Source organism: Oncorhynchus masou, chromosome 5 (assembly GCF_036934945.1).
Source record: "Oncorhynchus masou masou isolate Uvic2021 chromosome 5, UVic_Omas_1.1, whole genome shotgun sequence".
In the NCBI taxonomy this organism is placed as follows: domain Eukaryota; kingdom Metazoa; phylum Chordata; class Actinopteri; order Salmoniformes; family Salmonidae; genus Oncorhynchus; species Oncorhynchus masou.
The window spans coordinates 52,953,128-52,977,932 of record NC_088216.1 but is presented as its reverse complement, the minus strand read 5'-3'; the positions used below and the strand labels follow the sequence as shown (position 1 = coordinate 52,977,932).

Here is a 24,805-nt window from a genome sequence, read left to right as displayed (position 1 = left end):
TTTCTTTTTTTGAGCTACTGATAACCAGACTTGAAAGCGCAAGAGGGAGAGAGAGGTGCCGCTCTAGCAGGCAGGGGAGATGTCGTTCTGTGAACGTACTGTGAGCGAGTGGCACAGGAGCAGGAATGTGGAGACTAGAGACCGCAACCAATCAAGCAGACTCGCGCTATAGTAGACTAATAGCTGCTGTGACTTGGTTATTTATCATCCAATATGATTGCTCAGTACCTGTCTTGACTGCGTCAAACCGGGAAACGCTAGTTAAGCTAGGTAACGTTTGCTAGTTAGGCTAGTTGAGGCTGCAGTGCATGTGCTTTCTCATCCTACAGTTACACAACAACAACTCCATTCAGAATATTAAGTAGCCTGTAGCCTCTCCTTGAACTTTGAATTCCGTCATTGTAATTCCATCTTCCATTGAAGTATTTCGTCAGCCACCAACTGTGCAAGTTCTCCCACTTAAAAAATGAGAGGCCTGTAATTTTCATCATAGGCACACTTCAACTATGACAGACAAAATGAGAAAAAAATCCAGAAAATCACATTGGAGGATTTTTAATGCATTTATTTACAAATTATGGTGGAAAATAAACTTTTGTTAGACCAAATACTTATCTCAATACTTTGTTATATACCCTTTGTTGGCAATGACAGAGGTCATACGTTTTCTGTAAGTCTTCACAAGGTTCACATCTTTTTAAGTGGGAGAACTTGTACAATTGGTGGCAGACTAAATACTTTTTTGCCCCACTGTATCTCCTAACTTTTGCCACACATGGAGGCTCTGACTGTAGCCTATTGCCGCTTTGACTTATGATTGGCCAACAACAAGCTACACACGCCACGCTCCACTCTCATGAAAAAGCAAGAGCAGCAGCATAAATAATATAATTTCTCTTTCTACTGCAGTGGTCTCGTTCGAATCTGTACTGCCGTTCTGGACAAGTCGGTTAAAATTACACGTACCCGAGACCTGTGAAAATCACATCAGACCCGTGACATTATTTAGAATTCTGGATCCGGTCCTGCATTGGTTCTTGAGTATTCGGGTACAGGTGGATGGATCTGTGAAGACCTCTAGTCAGTGACTTTCGGACTGGGAATGGACGATTGTGTCCCAAATGGCACCCTGTTCCCGATGTAGTGCACTACTTTTGACCAGAGCTCTAATAGGCCCTAGTTATTCCCATTTGGGACTGGGAATGGACTTCTCTTATTTATACCCCCAGACAATGTCAGCACTGTGGCCCAGATGATGTGTCATGGTAGGAGTTCCTGTCTGGCAAGGTTAAGTTAGCCATTACATGTGCCTTGTCTTCCGGCGTCTATTTTCATGTTGTTGTTGATGTTTGGCCACAAATGCACTGACGGTGGGGCAGTGTGTCAAGAAAAACATGTTGTCTGTGAAATGAACAAATAGAAATGACTTTGAGAATTAAACCCTCACAAAGAATCCCCAACGCTTATGATGTGTTCTTATAAACCGTTCGTGTAATTGTATGCAGCAGTGAAACATGGTTCATTAGCATATGCTTTTGTGTATAACAGTGTGGTTAACTTTACACGTCTGTTTTTCTTGTTCTTTCATTTGTGGATGTGGTGAGTTATAGTGAAGCCAGAGTATCTGAATGTGCTCTGATGAGCTGTCCTGCACTTGCCAGTCTTGGACTAAATTATTCTAAGTATTTTTCTGCAGCTTTTTCGCAGCCTGTTGCACAATGCCCCATTCATCATTCCAAGCAAAGTCTCATCACTGATTGTTGTTTGACTTGGTGTTCTCATTTAGCTATATTCTCCTATCCCCTATCCTTCCTACCAGGCAAGTCTCCTCATGTATGGATATTATTGCCTGATTTGAGAGAAGAGGAAATACTTTATCAAAAGGCAGTATTGAATTGGATCCAGCTTGTTATTAGAGGTGTTACGAATGGAATGACATTTTCCTCAAATTAAACAAGTGTTTTCACAGAACATTTAAGAGTTGATCATTAGGCTACTACTGCAGTTTATGAATTTAACTTTGTCTTTGCAGTACAGGATATTTTCAGTAGAATCAATTGATCATCAACTGAAATGTTTGAATTTATTAGTTCATGGTCCCTGAAATTGTTTGCTGTGAAAATATCCATATTGAAACTCAGGTGTCCTCAGAGAACCAAGGCAAGCAAACAGACAGTTTTAAACCATGTCCACACACACCATCTGATCTCCAGCCAGAGTCGGGGCCGGATTACTGAACAGGCACGCAAAGAAAACTATTCTGAAGTTTTGGGGGGCCCAGATAGCATATGATAGCAAAATGTGCACAATTGCAGGAAATGTACTTTATAACTGCAATGTATTTCATGGCAAAATGTGAACAAAAGCATTAACTGAGCTGTATAACAGCCCCCGGAGACAGGAGAGGGAAATTCCCCCCAAAAGCCCCCTACCCTTCTCTTCTCCCCCTACTGCCCAATACTCAAGGAAAAATGTTGGTTCCAGCTATTTGGCATCTGCCCTGTGCAGTACTGTTTGATTATGTGTTGTGTGGTTCCCCAAGTAAAATGCCCGCTGTTGGCACTGATTTCTACTGCTTTGACGCGCACTCTCATCTGTCATCACACGATGCCAGCCGAGTGCAGAATCCCTGTGGATTTAGAATAGGGAGGCTAGCAGGGGTATACCTGAGCTCCATGGTGCTGTTGTATCTTCAGTAGATCGGGGAGCTGTGCTTAATCAACCCCAGCCCACGTACAGGTTCTAGGGCTCCTGAGTGGGAGGACTGAGCCTGCCAGAGATGTGGATGTATGAAACTTGCTGTTTCTCACTACCCCAGAGTGTGTGTGACTGCATTCACATTTTCTGTAAAGAAATGCGCAGAAATATTCTCAGTCCGTAGGCATCTGAATACAATGTCGATGAATGAGAATGTTTTGATTTTTCTGGCAGTAACACCAGAGAATACCACCCTATAGTGGAGTTTCTCCTATATTCATTTAGCTGCAGCTTTTAAAGGTATAGTGCAATGTTTTGGAAATTTCTCTTTTTTTAACTGGTGGATACCATTGTTATGTCTTTTCATGCAGTTTGAAGGAAGTTGCTAACTAGCATTAGCACAATAGCTGGACGTCTATGTGAACAGCTAGCATGCTGGATGTCTACAGATGTGGTCAGCAACAGGCGAGGGGGGGATTTTTTTGGTAAAAATATTAAAATCACCAGGAATTCAGCTAAAACTTTGTTTAATTTAGTTAATCTGTTCACCTACTATTCCCACAAATAAAAGAGCCATGTGATTGTGTCTCAATGCAATCGAGGTGTAAAATGATTACTTTCAAATACATTCTTTTTTTGAGTTTGGTTGTGGTCAATTTGCAGTGTACAAATTATTATAACTGTTACGGACCCCCGACCTTCCCTCCATCAAAAATCGTCCCGTGGCTGAATCAGTTGCCTACCGCTGGTCTACAGGAACAGCTAGCATGCTAGCTTTTCCCATAAACTTCCAGTCATTGCGCTAACACTAGTTAGCAATGGCTCGCGAAACTACCTTCTACTTCCTTCAAATTGCACGCAGACAAAAATGGTATTGATGAGTTAGTGACTCTTTGTTAGTAGAAAAAATGCTTAATTGCCCAAATCTTGTACTATCCTTTGAAGATCAGTGACAAGTCACGATGTATATTTGTAGCAAACAGAGCGACCAGTGTGGTGAATGAGAGCCACAAGCACACAGCCATTGCTTTCTCATCTCCCTATAGTGTAGTGGTGCTCATCCGTTATACACTGCTCAAAAAAATAAAGGGAACACTAAAATAACACATCCTAGATCTGAACGAATGAAATATTCTTATTAAATACTTTTTTCTTTACATAGTTGAATGTGCTGACAACAAAATGACACAAAAATGATCAATGGAAATCACATTTATCAACCCATGGAGGTCTGAATTTGGAGGCACACTCAAAATTAAAGTGGAAAACCACATTACAGGCTGATCCAACTTTGATGTAATGTCCTTAAAACAAGTCAAAATGAGGCTCAGTAGTGTGTGTGGACTCCACGTGCCTGTATGACCTCCCTACAACGCTTGGGCATGCTTCTGATGAGGTGGCGGATGGTCTCCTGATGGATCTTCTCCCAGACCTGGACTAAAGCATCCGCCAACTCCTGGACAGTCTGTGGTGCAACGTGGCATTGGTGGATGGAGCGAGACATGATATCCCAGATGTGCTCAATTGGATTCAGGTCTGGGGAACGGGCGGGCCAATCCATAGCATCAATGCCTTCCTCTTGCAGGAACTGCTGACACACTCCAGCCACATGAGGTCTAGCATTGTCTTGCATTAGGAGGAACCCAGGGCCAACCGCACCAGCATATGGTCTCACAAGGGGTCTGAGGATCTCATCTCGGTACCTAAGTACAACCCCCACCTGTGGACGTCGGGCCCTCATACCACCCTCATGGAGTCTGTTTCTGACCGTTTGAGCAGACATGCACATTTGTGGCCTGCTGGAGGTAATTTTGCAGGGCTCCGGCAGTGCTCCTCCTGCTCCTCCTTGCACAGAGGTAGCGGTCCTGCTGCTGGATTGTTGCCCTCCTACGGCCTCCTCCACGTCTCCTGATGTACTGGCCTGTCTCCTGGTAGCGCCTCCATGCTCTGGACACTACGCTGACAGACACAGCAAACCTTCTTGCCACATCTCGTATTGATGTGCTATCCTGGATGAGCTGCACTACCAGAGCCACTTGTGTGGGTTGTAGACTCTGTCTCATACTACCACTAGAGTGAAAGCACCGCCAGCATTCAAAAGTGACCGAAACATCAGCCAGGAAGCATAGGAACTGAGAAGTGGTCTGTGGTCACCACCTGCAGAACCACTCCTTTATTGGGGGTGTCTTGCTAATTGCCTATAATTTCCACCTGTTGTCTATTCCATTTGCACAACAGCATGTGACATTTACTGTCAGTGTTGCTTCCTAAGTGGACAGTTTGATTTCACAGAAGTGTGATTGACTTGGAGTTATATTGTTGTTTAAGTGTTCCCTTTATTTTTTTGAGCAGTGTATTTCAGATGGTGTCAACATAGTTACATTTTCATGCATTTTGGAGTAGAATGTATTTTTCAAAAGTCACCAGAAGTGACCTTCTCAGTCGTTCTACAAAAACAAATCTCCCAGGATGCATGTGCCCTGACCCCTGCAGGAAAGAGCAGAAACCTCACCCCCCCTCCCCTGCTGTCTTTGCCAACGCTGCTGAAAAAAATCCTGAGAGAACTACATCGAAAGACAGACAAAACAACGTGTGTTTTAACAAGACACGGGATGTTTTTCTGTCAAATCTGGTTGGTTTTTAGTGCGTGTCTATTTCTGGCAGCGACAGAGCTGGAGTCTAGTTCAGGCTACAAGATGCATAATATCAGCCTGTTTTCTACTCGGTGGTGCAGGGCTTTGATGTTGAAAACCCCTGGGCACTGATATTTAGAAGACTTTTTTTCTCCCCATCGTTGGGCTTGTCCATCAGGCTGTTGAAATGCCCCTTTTGAAGTGGATGTAGGTAATAGCGAAACAAAGTGTGGTGCTACCTACCACGGGTAATACATCTGAGGATTTAATGGCATTGATAGCTGATACCTTAAGCCACTGCAGCTGTAAAAGCTGTCCTGGGCCCATCTTTTTACACTAACATGTCCTCTTAAAAACAACATTTTGTCATGTGGGGAAAGCTTTACCAAAGATGGACTATGACAAACTGGACTGTAATGAGACTAAATTGAGTAGATGTTGTTGCTAAAATGTACATTTAAGAGGAGTGTACTTGTCTGACCTTGTGCCAATGATAAGGAACATGCTTTCTAGAATACTTTTCGACAGGCGTCATGGTGTTTTTAAGCCACAATTGGCTTTAACTATGAAATGTAAAAATTGCTGTCAAACCTTCATACCAACATAATGTGATCATGGTGACATATGTAACATGGTGGCAGACATGGGATCCCTATATCTAACAGTGTAACGGTAATAAAGGGCTCTCATCTTCTCTGTGATGTCTGTCCTCCAGTGGTGTGTGAGAGGACAGCAGCCATGCCACCCCACTCTGACATCGTCAAGGTGGCCATCGAGTGGCCCGGCGCCAACGCCCAGCTCATCGAGATTGACCAGGTCAGTGGCCCGTCTAACACCCTCCCCCCAAAGGACAAGACATACCAACATGAATGTCGGTCATGTGCAGTAGAATACCTGCTTGGTATCGGTGAACGGTGTCGATTCAACGTGTAGAATTGTCGGGAAATTAACAGAAAATGAGCCGACGTTCTGTGGTCAGAGGCGATAGGATGGCCACTGTGCTCGGCTGCTGATTGTGTTGGTTGGTCTTGTCCTTAACAGCATCAATCCTCCACACTGTCTACTCAACCAAACGTTTTATAGAAGTCTATTTTCCTGGTGCCGGAGACTTTAAACTCCAGAGACTCCATGTTAAATAATTGTAGGGAAAAGACATCTACAGTATGTTTCTGCTCAGACCAGCATAAACTACTGAGATTTTGTTGGTAAGTCTAGCACATCTTTCGACTCTCAGCATGAACTGTAATGTATGTCGCCGGCAATGACATGAAACCAAATCCATCAACGCTTGTTTTCCACTGAATGCCAAGCTAGGCAAGGAATGAGAACCATTGTTGAAGTTACTTTAGGGCAGCGCTTCCCAAACTTGGTCCTGGGGACCAACAAGGGGTGCACGTTTTGTTTTTACCCTCGCACTACACAGCTGATTCAAATAGTCAAAGCTTGATGAGTTCATTATTTGAATCAGCTGTGTAGTGCTAAGACAACCAAAACGTGCAACCCTTGGGGTCCACAGGATTTGACTTTGTTAATCTTGAAACTCCCCATCCCGGATCCGGGATCGTGACTAAAGCCTCAGGCTCATTAGCATAATGCAACGTTAACGATTTCTGAAAATCGCAAATAAAATGAAAATAATGCGTCTGCTCTCAAGCTTAGCCTTTTCTTAACAACACTGTCATCTCAGATTTTCAAAATATGCTTTTGAACCATAGAAATTGACTAATTTGTGTAAGAGTATGCAAAGCTAGCTTAGCATTTTGAGTAGCATTTAGCACGCAACATTTTCACAAAAACCAGATAACCAAATAAATAAAATCATTTACCTTTGAAGAGCTTCGGATGTTTTCAATGAGGAGACTCTCAGTTACATACCAAATGCGCAGTTTTTCCTGAAAGCGTCTGTGTGTAGGAGAAATCGTTCCGTTTTGTACATCGCATCTGGCTACCAAAACGAACCGAAAATTCAGTCACCTACAACGTCAAACTTTTTCCGAATTAACTCCATAATATCGACCGAAACATGGCAAACGTTGTTTGGAATCAATCCTCAAGGTGTTTTTTCACATATCTCTTCATTGATATATCGTTCGTGGAAGCTTGCTTTCCTCTCTGAATCCCATGGAAAAATACTTGCAGCTGACTTTTGCGCACCAATTTCGGCGCAGGACACCGGGCGGACACGTGGTAAATGTGGTCTCTTATGGTCAATCTTCCAATGATCTGCCTACAAATACGTCACAATGCTGCAGACACTTTGGGGAAACGACAGAAAGGGCAGACTTACTCCTCTCGCATTCACAGCCATATAAGGAGACAATGGAAAACAGAGCCTCAAAAATCCTGCTCATTTCCTGGATGCCGTCTCATCTTGGTTTTGCCTGAAGCTCACGTTCTAGGGCACGCACAGAAAATATCTTGGTAGTTCTGGACACGTCAGTGTTTTCTTTCGAAAGCTATCAATTATATGCATAGTCGAGCATCTTTTTGTGACAAAATATCTTGTTTAAAACGGGAACGTTTTTCATCCAAAAATGAAATAGCGCCCCCAGAGCATCAAGAGGTTAAGCTCTGCTATAGGGCCTTTTTATGACCAATCAGCAACTTTTCTGTGATTCCAGTGGCTTTGTAGAGTTTGACTTTTTTGTCTGTTGTGTGTTTGCAGAAGAAGCCTCTGTCATCTATCATACGGGAGGTGTGTGATGGGTAAGCACCAGGTCCACACCCAGCTGTTTCTGCTCACGCTGGAGATAATGGCCGCACAATGTTTACGACTGATTTATATATGTGTGTGATATGAGTAGACACAGACACACACACCCTGCGTTCACTTATGTAAGATTAGTGCTAGCTAGACAGACTTAGTTAGGGCCAAATGTATAGCAGGTCCATATTGAGAACACACAAAGGAACATTAGTAAGAGCCATTACACATGGACTGGATCACACATGAGTTTCATTACAATGACAGAATTCTTATTATAAAATTACTTCTTTAAGGGTCTATATATATTCTATATTATAATATATTACCCTGTGTAGAAATGGAACAGTTTGTGCCTGTTGGAATACTGCAGAACGTTCTGCTCAAAATACAAAAAATGTCATTTGAATGCTTTCTACATTCTTGCTCAATCATACCCATTGATTCACTATGCTATATTATCACACAAGTTTAGAATGCTATTGCATTCAAAGATGTTGGATATCATTCTTCACTTTTGAGGTGCAGATATTTCTACAATAACATACGAGGCATTTCAGTGTTATCTCCACATACACATAAATGGTGTGGTACTCCACCTTCTGCTTGGCTCCCGAGTGGCGCTGCGGTCTAAGGCACTGCAAGAGAAGTCACTGCAGTCCCTGGTTCGAACCCAGGCTGCATCACATCTGGCCGTGATTGGGAGTCCCATTGGGTGGTGCACAATTTGGCCCAGCGTCGTTTGGGTTTGCCCTGGGTAGTCTGTCATTGTAAATAAGAATTCGTTCTTAACTGACTTGCCTAGTTTTTATTGTGCTTACTCACATACCACTGCCAATAAACACACACCTCTAGCCAATACACTAAAGGAGGTCTAATGGCTCATAGATTAACTTTTAATGTGTTTATATACTTATGTAACCATTTAGACCCCCCCCCCCCCCCCTCGAGTGCCTCCTCCCATTTCCCTTCCGTTTCCTCTCTCTTGTCTCCTGGTCCATCTTATCTGTCTATGATTACTGAGACTTTTCCTAACTCACTACTTCTCCTTATCCCTCTCTCTCCAGTGCTTCCTCCTACTCTCTTGCTCTCCCTCTCGCATCTGATGTATTTTTTTCGCCCACTGAATATCACCCTGTACAATCTTCTCCATCTGCTCCTCTTGCAAATAGAAATGCTTGAGGCTCCGATAATGACTTTTATTAACCTTATGCACATGGTATGTATTTTCTGTAGGGTGGAAAAACAAATGCACAGCATTACAGTAGGTCTTAATGAGATACGTGTGGGTTCAGCTTCTGCCTGCCTCATGTTTAGGGAGGTCAGTGCACTCTGGTATTGATTGGAAAATTGGTGAATTCATTCACCTACTTTTCAATTGATTTTGTGCGTGTGTCCACAGCTGGTCTCTGTCTGGCTCTGAGCAGTTTGCCCTGCGTTACGCTGACGGTCCTCAGCTCTACATCACTGAACAGGTGAGCCTCAACACCTTGGCAGAATTCATTACTATAATACACTACGTGGTTCCTTAGTTAATATGTTACTGTTAGTACACTACATGACCAAAAGTATGTGGACACCTTTTCGTCGAACATTTCATTACAAAATCATGGGCATTTATATGGAGTTGGTCCCCTCCTTTGCTGCTACAGCAGCCTCCACTTTTCTGGGAAGGCTTTCAACTAAATGTTGGAACATTGCTGTAGGGACTTGCTTCCATTCAGCCACGAACATTAGCGTTTAGGGCTGGCTCGCAGTCGGCGTTCAAATTCGTCCTAAAAGTGTTTGATGGGGTTGAGGTCAGGCTCTGTTCAGGCCAGTCAAGTTCTTCCACACTGATCTCAACAAACCATTTCTGTATGGACCTCGCTTTGTGCACAGGGGCCATTGTCATGTGAAAACATGAAAGGGCCTTCCCCAAACTGTTTGCACAGAATTGTCTAGAATGTCATTGTAACCTGTAGCGCTAAGAATTTCACTTCACTGGAACTAAGGGGGCTAGCCCGAAACATGAAGAACATCCTACTCCACCAAACTATACAGTTGGCACTATGCATTGGGGCAGGTAGCATTCTGGCATCCGCCAAACCCAGATTCGTCTGTCAGACTACCAGATGGTGAAGCGTGATTCATCATTCCAGAGAATGCGTTTCCACTGCCCCAGAGTCCAATGGTGGCGAGCTTTACACCACTCCAGCTGAAGCTTGGTGATCTTAGGCCTGTGTGCGGGTGCTCGGCCATGGAAACCCATTTCATGAAGCTCCCGACAAAGTTATTGTGCTGACTTTGCTTCCAGAGGCATTTTGGAAATCGGTCATGTGTGTTGCAACTGATGACAGAAGATTTTACGCACTTCAGCACTCGGCGGTCATTTTCTGTGAGCTTGTGTGGCCTACCACTTCGCGGCTAAGCAGTTGTTGCTCCAAGACGTTTCCACTTCACAATAACAGTTGACCAGGGCAGAAATTTGACGAGCTGACTTGTTGGAAAGGTGGCATCCTATGACAGTGCCATGTTGAAAGTCACGGAGCTCTTCAATAAGGCCATTCTACAGACAATGTTTGTCTATGGAGATTTTTATACACCTGTCAGCACGGGTGTGGCTAAAATAGCCGAATCCACTCATTTTAAGAGGTGCCCACATATTTTTGTGTGTATATATAGTGTATGTCATATCACCAATATGAAGTTGTTGTTGTTGTTGCTACAGCATCATGCTATGGTAGTAGCAATGTTCACCATCTTTCTTTCCAGAGCCGTAGTGAAATGAAGAATGGGACCATCCTTCGATTAGCCATATCTCCCGTGAGACACTTTCTCTTCTTGTGCATGCAGTTATTTTCATTTTTTTCAAGTACATTACCAGTATTTCTTAGGTATATTTTATTAACTCTATATAGTGACTGCAATGCTCATAGTTTCACCAATGATAAACAGGGAGAGGCTATACAGACATGCCTGGTGCCCACAATTGATAACCTATGTTGCGCAGTGAGAGTTGAGTGTGGACTAATGGATTCGGTTCAGTCAGTCATCCTGATGAGCCCTCCTCAGCTAGCTAGTTTATGCTTGTGGCTAGAAACTTCAGTGAGAATGTGAAACTTGTTTGCCGAAGTTGGGACTTGGGAGTGTTCAGAATGATTCCGTTTTATTGGACTACAAAATCAACAAATGTGCTTTAGCTGCCTGTCACCCTTGCCTGATATTAGCTACACTATAGCTACTTCCCTAAAGATGAGTTACTGCAAGACAGCCAGAAAGTACCGACCCTACCTTTACGCTTGTTTACACTGAGCTGCACTGGGGTCAGAATGCAATCATGCTTACATTAAGACACCGAGGAGCCGGCATGAGATATAGGTTGGAAAATGTACCTCAATTCAGGGATGGGATATCAAATAAAAAATGTATTTGCCACTGTCCTCCACACTGCCGCATAGAGAAGATTGAAATAGTGCTGCTTTTTCCCGAAAACTTCCCTTTTTGTCCTCATGCTAGCTAGCAGTAGCCACCGCTGCCAATTTTGGAATGGCAGTGTCAGCCAATCGGCTCCTTTGTTGTTTGTGACGTATCATTCCATAATGGCTACTGGTAGCTAGCATGAGGATGCAAAGGGCAGTTTTCTTGAAAAACTTGCAGTATTTCAATCTTAGCAATGGAGCAGTGTAGATAATTGTACAATTTTGGAGTACCGTGGTATATCCCATCCCAGCATTAAGGTAAGTTTTCAGACCCATATTGCGCGTTGGCTCCACGGTGTCTTAATGTAACCATGAATGCGTTCTGACCCCAGTGCAGCTCAGTTTAAACAAGCGTAAGGGTAGGGTCGGTATCTTCTGGTAGGCTTGGGTGGTATATCAAATCAAATTTATTTGTCACATACACATGGTTAGCAGATGTTAATGCGAGTGTAGCGAAATGCTTGTGCTTCTAGTTCCGACAATGCAGTAATAACCAACAAGTAATCTAACTAACAATTCCTAAACTACTGTCTTATACACAGCGTAAGGGGATAAAGAATATGTACTTAAGGATATATGAATGAGTAATGGTACAGAGCAGCATAAGCAAGATACAGTAGATGGTATCGAGTACAGTATATACATATGAGATGAGTATGTAAACAAAGTGGCATAGTTAAAGTGGCTAGTGATACATGTATTACATAAGGATGCAGTCGATGATATAGAGTACAGTATATACGTATGCATATGAGATGAATAATGTAGGGTAAGTAACATTATATAAGGTAGCATTGTTTAAAGTGGCTAGTGATATATTTACATCATTTCCCATTCAATTCCCATTATTAAAGTGGCTGGAGTTGAGTCAGTGTGTTGGCAGCAGCCACTCAATGTTAGTGGTGGCTGTTTAATAGTCTGATGGCCTTGAGATAGAAGCTGTTTTTCAGTCTCTCGGTCCCAGCTTTGATGCACCTGTACTGACCTCGCCTTCTGGATGATAGCGGGGTGAACAGGCAGTGGCTCGGGTGGTTGATGTCCTTGATGATCTTTATGGCCTTCCTGTAACATCGGGTGGTGTAGGTGTCCTGGAGGGCAGGTAGTTTGCCCCCGGTGATGCGTTGTGCAGACCTCACTACCCTCTGGAGAGCCTTACGGTTGAGGGCGGAGCAGTTGCCGTACCAGGCGGTGATACCAGGATGCTCTCGATTGTGCATCTGTAGAAGTTTGTGAGTGCTTTTGGTGACAAGCCGAATTTCTTCAGTCTCCTGAGGTTGAAGAGGCGCTGCTGCGCCTTCTTCACGATGCTGTCTGTGTGAGTGGACCAATTCAGTTTGTCTGTGATGTGTATGCCGAGGAACTTAACTTGCTACTCTCTCCACTACTGTTCCATCGATGTGGATAGGGGGGTGTTCCCTCTGCTGTTTTCTGAAGTCCACAATCATCTCCTTAGTTTTGTTGACGTTGAGTGTGAGGTTATTTTCCTGACACCACACTCCGAGGGCCCTCACCTCCTCCCTGTAGGCCGTCTCGTCGTTGTTGGTAATCAAGCCTACCACTGTTGTGTCGTCCGCAAACTTGATGATTGAGTTGGAGGCGTGCGTGGCCACGCAGTCGTGGGTGAACAGGGAGTACAGGAGAGGGCTCAGAACGCACCCTTGTGGGGCCCCAGTGTTGAGGATCAGCGGGGAGGAGATGTTGTTACCTACCCTCACCACCTGGGGGCGGCCCGTCAGGAAGTCCAGTACCCAGTTGCACAGGGCGGGGTCGAGACCCAGGGTCTCGAGCTTGATGACGAGCTTGGAGGGTACTATGGTGTTAAATGCTGAGCTGTAGTCGATGAACAGCATTCTCACATAGGTATTCCTCTTGTCCAGATGGGTTAGGGCAGTGTGCAGTGTGGTTGAGATTGCATCGTCTGTGGACCTATTTGAGCGGTAAGCAAATTGGAGTGGGTCTAGGGTGTCAGGTAGGGTGGAGGTGATATGGTCCCTGACTAGTCTCTCAAAGCACTTCATGATGACGGAAGTGACTGCTACGGGGCGGTAGTCGTTTAGCTCAGTTACCTTAGCTTTCTTGGGAACAGGAACAATGGTGGCCCTCTTGAAGCATGTGGGAACAGCAGACTGATATAGGGATTGATTGAATATGTCCGTAAACACATATACCGGGTTATTTGGAAAAAACCATGGGATGGTTTTTCAATACCTTCAAAATGATTTATTAGACATTTTTGAATAAATCTGAATATTTGTAGCTACTTTTTTAACTTAATACCTGCAGTCAACTTGTGCAATACTTTAGGAGATAAAGCAGGTTGTGTTCTTCATTTCACCTGTCACATTATTTTACATTATGAAGCCTATCGTAGTTTCTCAGAACAGTTGAGCCAGTCTGTTTGTAAATAGCACAACGGGAGACGGCGGGAGCTGGTGAGTCTATAGTGTTCTATATCGGCGAGGCTCTGTTGTGCAGTGAACATGGGGTGATGAAGTTACACTTGTATTCAATTCACTACTAAATGTTTGCCATCAGATATCTTATAATGGCTTTCTGCCAGAAGTCAAAGAGCTCTGGGTGAGTTATCTGTACAGCCTACATTTTTCCTTATGCTTCCTACTAGTGTTTTTTTTAAATCCGTTCTTCTCCTCTGTGCTCCGTGTACACATTCTGCTCTTCCTTGTGACATTCGGTAGCTACTAGCTATGCTTGTATAATTTATGAGCTGTTTTTTCCTGTCTTTGGGATTAGTTTGTTAGTTTTCGCTCATTAGCATTTAGCAAACAGCGTCTTTGTGATTTCGCTATTAGTTTGTGCTAATTTTGTTAGCATTCTGGTAAGAGGCCCAATGGTCATCCTGATAGTTACAGCAAGTTATTTCTCATGTAGGCTGCTATCCTACTCAAAAAATATAATAGAGTATTGAACAAATTGGCTAATGCCAGCGACGTTATACAGCTGCCCGGTGACGAAACTATTGCCCAGTGGGAAGCAACAGTGGGAAGCAGTGAATGCCTCGGTACAACATACAACACCGTTGCATTGGTCATTCACACAGGCTTGCGTTAGCTAATTGGCATGTCACGGTGACATCCAGATTCCAGATGGTGACCAATACTAAGTTATTTATCCCTCGCCCATCAAAAATAAACACAACTTTCTTTTACAAGTTTTAACTAGTGCAGTGCTGTTGTTGCCAGATAGCCAGCATAGACTAGCTAGCTGGAAAGGGCTGATCAGAACGACTGACTGAATTGAATCCATTAGTTTCCACTCTGCTCTCAGCTGAGTGACATGTCATCAAGTTGGGCACCCGACGTATCCGTATAGCTTCTCCCTAATAAACAGATCAAAAACATGGCAGCTGCTTTAGACTAACCCTATTGCTGACTTATACGTTTCGGTCGCTGCCTACATGTATCAAGTTAATGTAGTTGTTGAGGTAAACCAGGAAAAAAAAACTGTCAATAATGACCAACATTGCCTTGCCTGACCGCCCCCCCACCCACAATAGGCTCGTGCAGCACGGCAGCTCCTGGACAGGATCCAGTCTCATGGCATAGATGCCCGCCTGGAGGCCCTGAAGGAGCTGGCCAAGCTGTCAGCTGACCCCACCTTTGCCACCGAGTTCATCAACATGGAGGGCATCGGGACCCTGGCGCGCCTGGTGGAGAGCGGCACCCAGTGAGTCTCATGCAGTGTATGGTGAACTGCCACTAGACGCTGATCTTGGGTCAGTTTAGCATTTTCCCCACTAATGATTAAGGTAAGAATTGGGCGAGGGGATGCTGATCCTAGATCTCTACCTACGGGGAAACTTCACTCCGGAGCGAGTCTCATTATGGTCTTGTACAGACAGACAAACCATGTTGTAGGGTACATACCACACCACAGCCCTTGGGCTACTTCTACTGGCTACGAGGAGCCTTTCTGGATATGGTTGCCGTAGACTAACACTGATTGCCCTATACTGATACCTTGCTGTTTGTGGCTGCAGTTGTCTTGCTTCTTTTCCCCATCAGTTGGTGAGTGTTGTCCTCTGATTCTGGTCTCCTCTCATCAGCTTTGGAGAGATGCTGGCCTTCACTCTCACTGCCTTCCTGGAACTGATGGACCATGGAATAGTGTCCTGGGACCTCATCTCTCTGTCTTTCATCAAACAGGTCAGAATCCATACCTGCCTCAACTAAACAGTTCAGGCTGCATATATCGGAAATGCTATTCCCTATACAGTGCACAACTTTTGACCAGGGTGCATAGAGCTCTGGTTAAAAGTGCACTTCATAGGGAAAAGAAAGTGCACTTTGTAGGGAATACAGTGCCATTTTTTCGTATGCAGACACTCTCAACGTAACACTTGTCATATAAGGAAGCCACTGTCAGATTCCTACACCATCCACAATGGAAGTAAGACTCAATGTATTTCTGACTTATTTTGATGGAACTTGGCCCTATACAGTATGTGAACTATCTTTCTCAGTTTGAACACTGGTAAATGAGTTTGGGTGGGTTCAGTAGTTTGAGGCCTATCTCGAAGTCCTCCCCCATGTTTTTTTTTTTCTCTTTTCTTTAATTACTTGACCTTCAACACCTCACTGGTTGTCAGAACTGAGTGGGTTGCGGTTACCTAGCAACCCCCCATGTTATTTGGAGCTCTTTCAGCTGAATTGTCTGTGAAGTTTTCACCCTGATGAAGTCCTCTGAAGTGCTGCACAGCAACATGCACTGTAGAATTTAGATACATTGTTTTCTATAGGCTGTGCATTTATGAACAAGTATGGATATTATTCATTTTTTTGTCCACTGTATGTCATTTGATAGACATACTTTTCAAGTCCTAGTCTCGAGTTTTCAAATCTACTTCCATAAACCAAGTTGTAATCAAGAAGACCCTAGATTTATGTGTCCATTTTAATGGAGTATTTCCCTCCTATCCTGTCTGGTCAGATTGCGGGCTATGTGAACCAGCCGATGGTGGATGTGTCAATCCTGCAGCGCTCTCTGGCCATCCTGGAGAGCATGGTCCTCAACAGCCACAGCCTCTACCACCGGGTGGCGCAGGATATCACTGTTGGACAGCTCATCGGACACCTGCAAGTGTGAGCACACACACACGCACTGGGGCCTCCCACATACAGCTATGTGGGGGATGTAGTCGAAGTTAGTGTGTAGAAATGTAGTGGCGTAACTTACTAATGTCGGTGGAATCAAACGTAGATGACGAGCCTTGCCTTGCTACGCAACCTTATGACTAAGCTTAGAAGTGTAGAACCCCAGACTAATACTATCTGAGTACTGTATTAATATATTTAACCAGCTGCTACTTTAGTTTTTGTAACCATGTGAGAATTCCTAGAACCAGATGCTTCTAACTGGTGTTGCTGTGTCTGATATGCCTTTTTAGATCCAATCAGGAGATCCAGACGTATGCCATCGCACTCATCAACGCCCTCTTCCTCAAGGCACCGGAGGATAGACGGCAGGTCAGTACAGTACCTGCTCACCAATACACCGAAAGGGTACCCTTGCAATATACACTACATGACCAAAAGTATGTGGACACTAGGGCTCTTACGGTGACCGTATTCCCGCCACACTGGCCGTCACGAGTCATGACGGCAGTCAAATTCCACTTGACCATTTAGTCATGGTGATTAGGCTTCTCCAAGCTCTGATGCTGCTGATGGCTATTAGTAGCCTACCAAACATGCTAACTGCCTGGTACTCAGCTTTCTATAGTCCCTCTAATCACTCTGACATCAATGCAAATGTAATCGAAAATCTAATTTAACACTTCATGAGAGCCCATGAGCTCATGTTGCACAACATTTCAATAGGCTATGCAATTGCATGAGAAAACAGTGATGGCCTCTACTAAAAAGAGGATCCCACCAGATTTCTATAGACTAGACCTACTATATTTATTTCTCAACTTTTCTAATATTAAGCACATTGCTTCTCTTTACAACAGGAGTATAGCCAACCTGCCCGGCATGAAAATTAACCACGGAAAAAGCATCCTCCATTCGCTATTTAGTTGCATAGATGCCGCATTTTTTTTCCACTGACCCAGTTTCGAGACATGATAATGGTCCATTCTAAATTTAAAACAAATTTCACACACATATGATTTAGTATATGTAAAGACAATATTGAATTGTCGGCCAAACTGCGCAATTGGGGGAGAACGGCTTTGGTCAGGGAGGTGACCAGAACCCGATGGTCACTCTGACATAGATCTAGAGTTCCTCTGTGGAGATGGGAGAAACTTCCAGAAGGACAACCATCTCTGCAGCACTCCACCAATCACATCTTTATGGTAGAGTGGCCTGACGGAGTTGGAGTTTGCCAAAAGGCCTCTCAGACCATGAGAAACAAGATGCCCTGGTCTGATGAAACCAAGATGGAACTATTTGGCCTGAATGCCAAGCGTTACTTCTGGAGGAAACCTGCCACCATTCCTACGGTGAAGCGTGGTGGTGATAGCATCATGCTGTTGGAATGTTTTTCATAGGCTGGTACTTCCAATATCTGAATCAAAAGCATTAGTGAGAATCGGAACACACTAGCTCACTGTGTGTGGCCTACCACTTCGCGGCTGAGCCATAGTTGCTCCAATATGTTTACATTTCACAATTACAGCACTTGCAGTTGACAGGGACAGTCACCACCACAAAGACAACCGTGTTAAAATGAGGCTTTACACAACAGAATAGAGCTTTGTTCAATAAATCCTGTAGTACATTGTTTCCCAACCCTGCTCATCGAGTACCCCCAACAGTATACCTTTTTATTATAACCCTTGACAAGCACACCTGATTAAACTTGTCAACAAGCCCTTAATGAGCTGAATGAGGTATGTTTGTCCAGGGCTACAACACAAATGTGTACTACTGCTGTAGTAGATGGCGTCCTCTCCAATACAATGTAGAGGAGTCATGCAATAAACGTGGTTGCATGAAGATAATGTAAACGTGTGAAATGTAATTTCTATACATTTACATTTACATTTAAGTCATTTAGCAGACGCTCTTATCCAGAGCGACTTACAAATTGGTGAATTCACCTTCTGACATCTATACCCTCTTTTCCAGGACAAACATGCCATACCAGTTTAACATATTTATTCACACAAAACAAAATACATTTTTTTTAGTAAGGCAACAATATATACAGACAATGATTTAGATTTATATATGAATACCATATGTACAGTTGAAGTGGGAAGTTTACATACACCTTAGCCAAATACATTTAAACTCCATTTTTCACAATTCCCGACATTTAATCCTAGTTAATATTCCCTATTTTAGGTCAGTTCGGATCACCACTTTTATTTTAAGATTGTGAAATGTCAGAATAATAGTAGAGAGAACGATTTATTACAGCTTTTATTTCTTTCATCTCATTCCCAGTGGGTCAGAAGTTTACATACACTCAATTAGTATTTGGTAGCATTGCCTTTAAATTGTTTAACTTGGGTCAAACGTTTCAGGTAGCCTTCCACAATGCAGTAACGGGTGTGGCTGAAGTAGCCAAATCCACTTATTTGAAAGGGTGTTCACATACTTTTGTGTGTGTATATATAGTGTATTTACACTGAACCATGGTCACTCATACATGCATAACACCTACAGTGCCTTCAGAAAGTATTCACACCCCTGAACTTTTTCCACATTTTGTTATAGATTTTTTTGTCACTGGCCTACACACAATACCCCATCATGTCTAAATGTGTACAAATCAATGAATGAAAATGAAAAGCTGAAATGTCTCGAGTCAAGTATTTCATCCCTTTGTTTATGGCAAGCCTAGGTAAGTTCAGGAGTAAAAATGTGCATAATAAGTTGCATGGACTCTGTGATATTAGTGTTCAACATGATTTTGAAAGACTACCTCATCTATGTAACCCACACATACAATATATATTGTCAAGCAGTGAATTTCAACCACAAAGACCAGGGAGGTTTTCCAATGCCTTGCTAAGAAGGGAATATATTGGTAGATGGGTAAAAAAACAAAACAAATGCAGACAGTGAAATATCCCTTTGAGAATGATGAAGTTATTAATTACACTTTGGATGGTGTATCAATACACCCAGTCACTATAAAGATACAGGAATCCTACCTAACTCAGTTTGCCAGAGAGGAAGGAAACATCTCAGCGATTTCACCATGAGGCCAATGGTGACTTTAAATGCTGTGATTGGAGAAAACTGAAGATGGATCAACAACATTGTAGTTACTCCACCACACTAACCTATTTGACAGAGTGAAAATAAGGAAGCCTGTTGGCAACAAGTCACCTAAAGTAATTATGTTTTTGTCCTGTATACAATGTGTTATGTTTGGGCCAAATCCAACACATTACTGAGTACCACTCCATATTTTCAAGCGTAGGTGGCTGCATCATGTTATGGGTATGTTTGTAATTGTTAAGGACTGGGGGGAAAAAAATAAACTATGGTGCTAAGCACAGGCTAAATCCTAGCGGAAAACCTGGATCAGTCTGCTTTCCACCAGACACTGGGGGATAAATGTACTTTTCAGCAGGACAATAACCTAAAACAAGGTTTCCCAAAGTCGTTCCTGTGCAGTCCCTGAGACGACCAGCCCTGAGAGGGTGGAGAGGAGGATTTCATGCTTCATGGTGTCAGCCTGAGCTTTCTCAATTAGCCTCTAGAGCAGGGGTCCAGCCCGCTGGCCCAATTTTATTTGACCCCCAAATTTTGTGAGCAAAAACAAAGTATTATAAAAAAGTATATTTTTTATTGTTCTAGTTTTCGCTAAAATCATCAAGAAATCATCTCAAAGTGGTTAGGAAATCTGTTCCCAAGTATTCCCATGAATAGAGGCAAAGGCCTATGTGATCGTATCCAAATGTTACCAAGGTTTGAAATTATTCTGTTTTTGTCATGCTATATCTGTTTGGGATTCTTGAGGTCAATTTGCAGTGTACGAATTATTTATGACCATGATCCGGCTCCCCCGCAATCCACTCAAGGACATCGCTGTGTCATGTCACATACTGTACTGTTGTGCTCCGCGTTACCATGCCATATCGTGCTGTATTTTACTATACCATGCTGTTACTGTGCATGCTGTATCTTGTGATGTATGCCTGTATCTCGTGAACCATGTATAAGTGTGCACTATTTGTTTCCATTGCCATTGCCATCACCGGGAACCCCTCACAATCCACCCCCTCTCAGGAAGAGCATAATAACCCCCTGGACCAGCGGCTCACTGTGAGTACACTTCATCCCACAATCCTTCGCTCCATCCTCTCCACCCCCTCTTCCCTCTGATCCATAGAGAACCATGGGCTGCCACCCTCATAGTTCAATCCACTCAGATGAAGTCAGTGGGGAAGAATACAGTATGCAATCTTGTCATAGTAACTCTGGGTCCCTATAGTAGTAGCAGCTGCGTTCTGCACTATTAGACATGTCTCACTGGTGATGACGTCTATGATGATGTGACCCCCCCACACACACACACACACACGCAATAAATATGGAATTGTAACAGTTATGAACCCATCCAGGGCCTAGTGATTTTGACTGTGAGCCTTTCCCTCAATGAGCCTTTTGATATTGTTGTCTGGTAGTAAGCTTATTGCCTAGCTGTTCCATACTGGCCTTGCTTTTGAGGCTCACTGTATTTGTCTATTTCCCTCTCAGGAGATGGCGAGCACCCTGGCCCAGAAACACCTGCGATCCATCATCCTCAATGTGAGTGTCGGGGAAATCCTGACTGTACTTGTCTTGAATAACCAGTCACAACCAAACAGCCCTTCATAATAACATGATGCTTTCTAAACAGTACAGATGGAGAGGTGCTGCTGCTCCTAATATGTATGTCATCTCTCGCAGCACGTTATCCGAGGCAACAGACCAATCAAAGCCGAGATGGCGCACCAGCTCTACGTGCTGCAGGTGCTGACCTTTAACCTTCTGGAGGAACGCATGATGACCAAGATGGATCCCAGCGACCAGGTAAAACAACCAGAAGCAGTTTTTCTTTTTGTATTCCCTGAGTCTTTTACCTCAACCCTTTTCACTCTCATAACGTCTGATGTTTTTAAGTTCTGCACTCATCCATTTCCAGGCCCAGAGGGACATAATTTTCGAGTTGCGCAGGATTGCGTTTGACGGGGAGAACGACCCCAGTGGCACGGAGAAGAGAAAGGCCATGTACACCAAGGACTACAAGATGCTGGGCTTTACTGTGAGTCCAGCTAGTGGGTTGATTTCGTCTGTATAACTGCTCTCTAGAGAGGTTGTTTGGGTCGGAGAGTGAGTGGATGTGTTAAAACAGTTGTTTGGGGTCATAAAGGGATTGCTATGGGTCTGTCCTTGTCATTGACTCACCTGTCGGTTGTTTCTCCAGAACCATGTGAACCCTGCCATGGACTTCACGCAGACCCCTCCAGGGATGCTGGCCCTGGACAACATGCTCTACCTGGCCAAGCTGCACCAGGACACCTACATCAGGGTGTGTGTGTGTGCCATTTTAAGACAGAGCCTGTACCACACTCTCCAGTGAAGGTTTTCTGTGGCAAAAAGTTCTGAACAAATACATTTTATATTTCAAATGGTAGCACTTGAGTTTTCCCGAGTGTGACCATATATATGTGTGTGTCACTCAAATCAGATTGTTCTGGAGAACAGCAGCCGCGAGGACAAACACGAGTGTCCTTTTGGTCGCTGTGCCATCGAGCTCACTCGTATGCTGTGTGAGATACTACAAGTGGGAGAATTGCGTGAGTACACTTCTCGCAGATGGACACCACACATTACGATGGCTTTAAGGCGGACGTGGCATTCAAGGAAGCCTCAATCTTTTTGGGGCTTGTCCAAGCTAATCAGAGTGGCCAACCTCATTCATTTTTAATGTACTTGTATCCTCAGAGGGATAACTGATGTATAATATTTCAGGACAACCTCATGCATTATAATAAGTATTCGATGGTGTGTGTGTGTTCCTTCTCTCCAGCCAACGAGGGCTGCAATGACTACCACCCCATGTTCTTTACTCACGACCGGGCGTGGGAGGAGTTCTTCTGCGTCTGCATCCAACTGCTCAACAAGACCTGGAAGGAGATGAGGGCCACGGCTGAGGACTTCAACAAGGTCAGAGTTCATCCACCGGAGTTGGTTGATCACTTGGTTACTTAGGACTTAGGCCGTTAATGACTCCTATCCATCCCACTTTGTTTATCTGGTTGACTCTGGTTGGTAAAGGAAAAGCTGATAACTCGCATGGCTTCAATGTAATGTAACAAGTGCCAATGTTTCGACAGCTAAGCTGCCTTAATTTATCAGGGTTTTCACTAAATGTTTGACTCTGGTTGTTAACCCATTGGTTGGCCAGGTGATGCAGGTGGTTCGGGAGCAGATCACCCGGGCTCTGGCCATGAAGCCCTCGTCCCTGGACCATCTGAAGGGTAAACTGCGAGGCCTCAGCTACTCTGAGATCCTGCGTCTGCGCCAGTCGGAGAGGATGAGCCAGGACGACTTCCAGTCACCACCCATTATGTCAGTCCCACATTCACGTTAACTTTTTGACTTTGTCCATCAGATTAGTCTGCCTCTGTGTTTGGGTTTAACCCCTCATATCAGTATTTTAGCCTCTCTTCAGACTTTGTTTTCATTTCAAAAGTTTAATGGTAGGTTTGGGGTCAAATCCATTTAAATTCAGGAAGGAAACTATGGAGCCCCTTATGGGTCAAGGTGGAGAAAAAAACTGCCAGGCTAATCCAATCCCTTGTTTTTTAAAATTAATTTCTTCAGATTCTTTATTCATTCCCTCAGTTTATTCCTGATTTGTGTAGCTCTAAGCCTAAAAACTCCATTCTCCTCATGTAGGCTACCATGACAGCTCCACATGGATAACATATTATCGGCCATGTCAATTACATGCTTCAAATGGTGATGATCACTGACCATTCAATAGCTTATTTCCAGTTTCTGTGTTTTCATATGCCTCCAAGTCATATGGGCAAATAGGTAACGGGTGTGCAAAACCCATGAAGTAGGCTAGGCCATTTCAATAGCCTGAAAAGCCAGGGGCCTCACTAGCAGTCAACTGGATGATTCATTTTTACGATGCCAACCAAATAGGCTACACAGTTGTCTGTTTTGCGCGCCTCTCATCCCTGCGACCCAGTGTTTTACCCCTTGTGCATAAAGTTAGTGCCAAGTACTCCAGTAAAACATGGTGCAGCCAAGCGCCTGGGTGTGTTTGTTTACAATTGTGCATGTGACTCATAGAAGGCAGAAAGGAAAGGCATGCAAATTGATTGTGCGTTATTTCCAAGAGGCTTCGGTGTTACCAGGTACAATGATGCACTCGTCCCTGCGCTCGGCAGGTGAACTTCTTGTGCGACGTAGCCAACCAGGCACAGATCGATGGTTTAAATCAGCTCTGGCTCTATGTTCATAACTAAAACTGTCTTATTTCCTTTGTTGCGATGACAATGTGTCACCTGGAAATTAGCTAAGTTCCAGGCTAGGGTAGGTAGCTAAAGAACTCTTCCAGAATACAGATATAGAACAGCGAAGGTCATGAAGCAGAGCCAGATGGAATTCTTGCCTAGGGATGAGAGCTCATCACTGCACCGTATTTGCACCTTGAGTGGTTTTGCACGCCCGTTACCTATTATTTGCCCATATGACTCGGAGGCATATGGAAACACTGAAACTGGAAATAAGCTATTGAATGGTCAGTGTTCATCACCATTTGAAGCATGTAATTGACTAAATAGAATTATATTTAGGCTGCAATATGTTATCGGCCATGTGGGGCTGTCATGGTAGCCTACATAAGGCCCTGAAAAAAAAAATAATCTGTGAACGGATACAAAAACAGAGGGAACAAATACAAAATCCAGAGGGAATGGATAAAAAAAAGTGGGACCGGATTAGCCTGGCTGTTTTCTTTTCCTTTCTCCACCATGACCACTAAAGGGGCTCTGTGGGAAACTGAAATTCCAATTCCACTTTTTTCTCATTGAAAAGCATTCGGGAAAATTGGAATTTCAGTTTACGTTCTGAATTGAAATGGAGTTGACTCCCACCCTACTCTATGAACAATATAGGTTAGTTAGCGCGTTTGTGTTTTGGTTGCTGTTCAATGCTAACAGACCTATGTGAGTGTTGTGTTGCAGTGAGCTACGCGAGAGGATTCAGCCAGAGATCCTGGAGCTGATCAAGCAGCAGAGGCTCAACCGCCTGTGTGAGGGAAGCTGCTTCCGCAAGCTGGGCAACCGCCGCAGACAAGGTGGGCACACACACTTAAATAAACAA

The 24,805-nt window shown here is 43.8% G+C and overlaps 1 protein-coding gene across 4 annotated transcripts in view; it reads left to right on the top strand.

The window, feature by feature from the left end:
• The window catches only part of LOC135539823 (engulfment and cell motility protein 2), a 36,731-nt gene that overhangs the window by 6,615 nt on the left and 5,311 nt on the right, over positions 1-24,805 (top strand). The window contains exons 3-19 of one of the 4 annotated variants that reach the window (XM_064965968.1): positions 6,046-6,146; positions 7,996-8,036; positions 9,437-9,509; positions 10,789-10,839; positions 15,010-15,179; positions 15,559-15,658; positions 16,443-16,588; positions 16,900-16,978; positions 20,708-20,743; positions 21,179-21,229; positions 21,371-21,493; positions 21,606-21,725; positions 21,888-21,992; positions 22,152-22,260; positions 22,494-22,630; positions 22,872-23,035; positions 24,667-24,779. In XM_064965968.1, the coding sequence (XP_064822040.1) occupies positions 6,069-6,146; positions 7,996-8,036; positions 9,437-9,509; positions 10,789-10,839; positions 15,010-15,179; positions 15,559-15,658; positions 16,443-16,588; positions 16,900-16,978; positions 20,708-20,743; positions 21,179-21,229; positions 21,371-21,493; positions 21,606-21,725; positions 21,888-21,992; positions 22,152-22,260; positions 22,494-22,630; positions 22,872-23,035; positions 24,667-24,779 (1,696 nt within the window). In that variant the 5' untranslated portion in view covers positions 6,046-6,068. Of the gene's footprint in view, positions 1-6,045; positions 6,147-7,995; positions 8,037-9,436; positions 9,510-10,788; positions 10,840-15,009; positions 15,180-15,558; positions 15,659-16,442; positions 16,595-16,899; positions 16,979-20,707; positions 20,744-21,178; positions 21,230-21,370; positions 21,494-21,605; positions 21,726-21,887; positions 21,993-22,151; positions 22,261-22,493; positions 22,631-22,871; positions 23,036-24,666; positions 24,780-24,805 lie in introns of all 4 variants that reach the window. The other 3 variants (XM_064965967.1, XM_064965970.1, XM_064965969.1) reach the window with 3 other exon arrangements.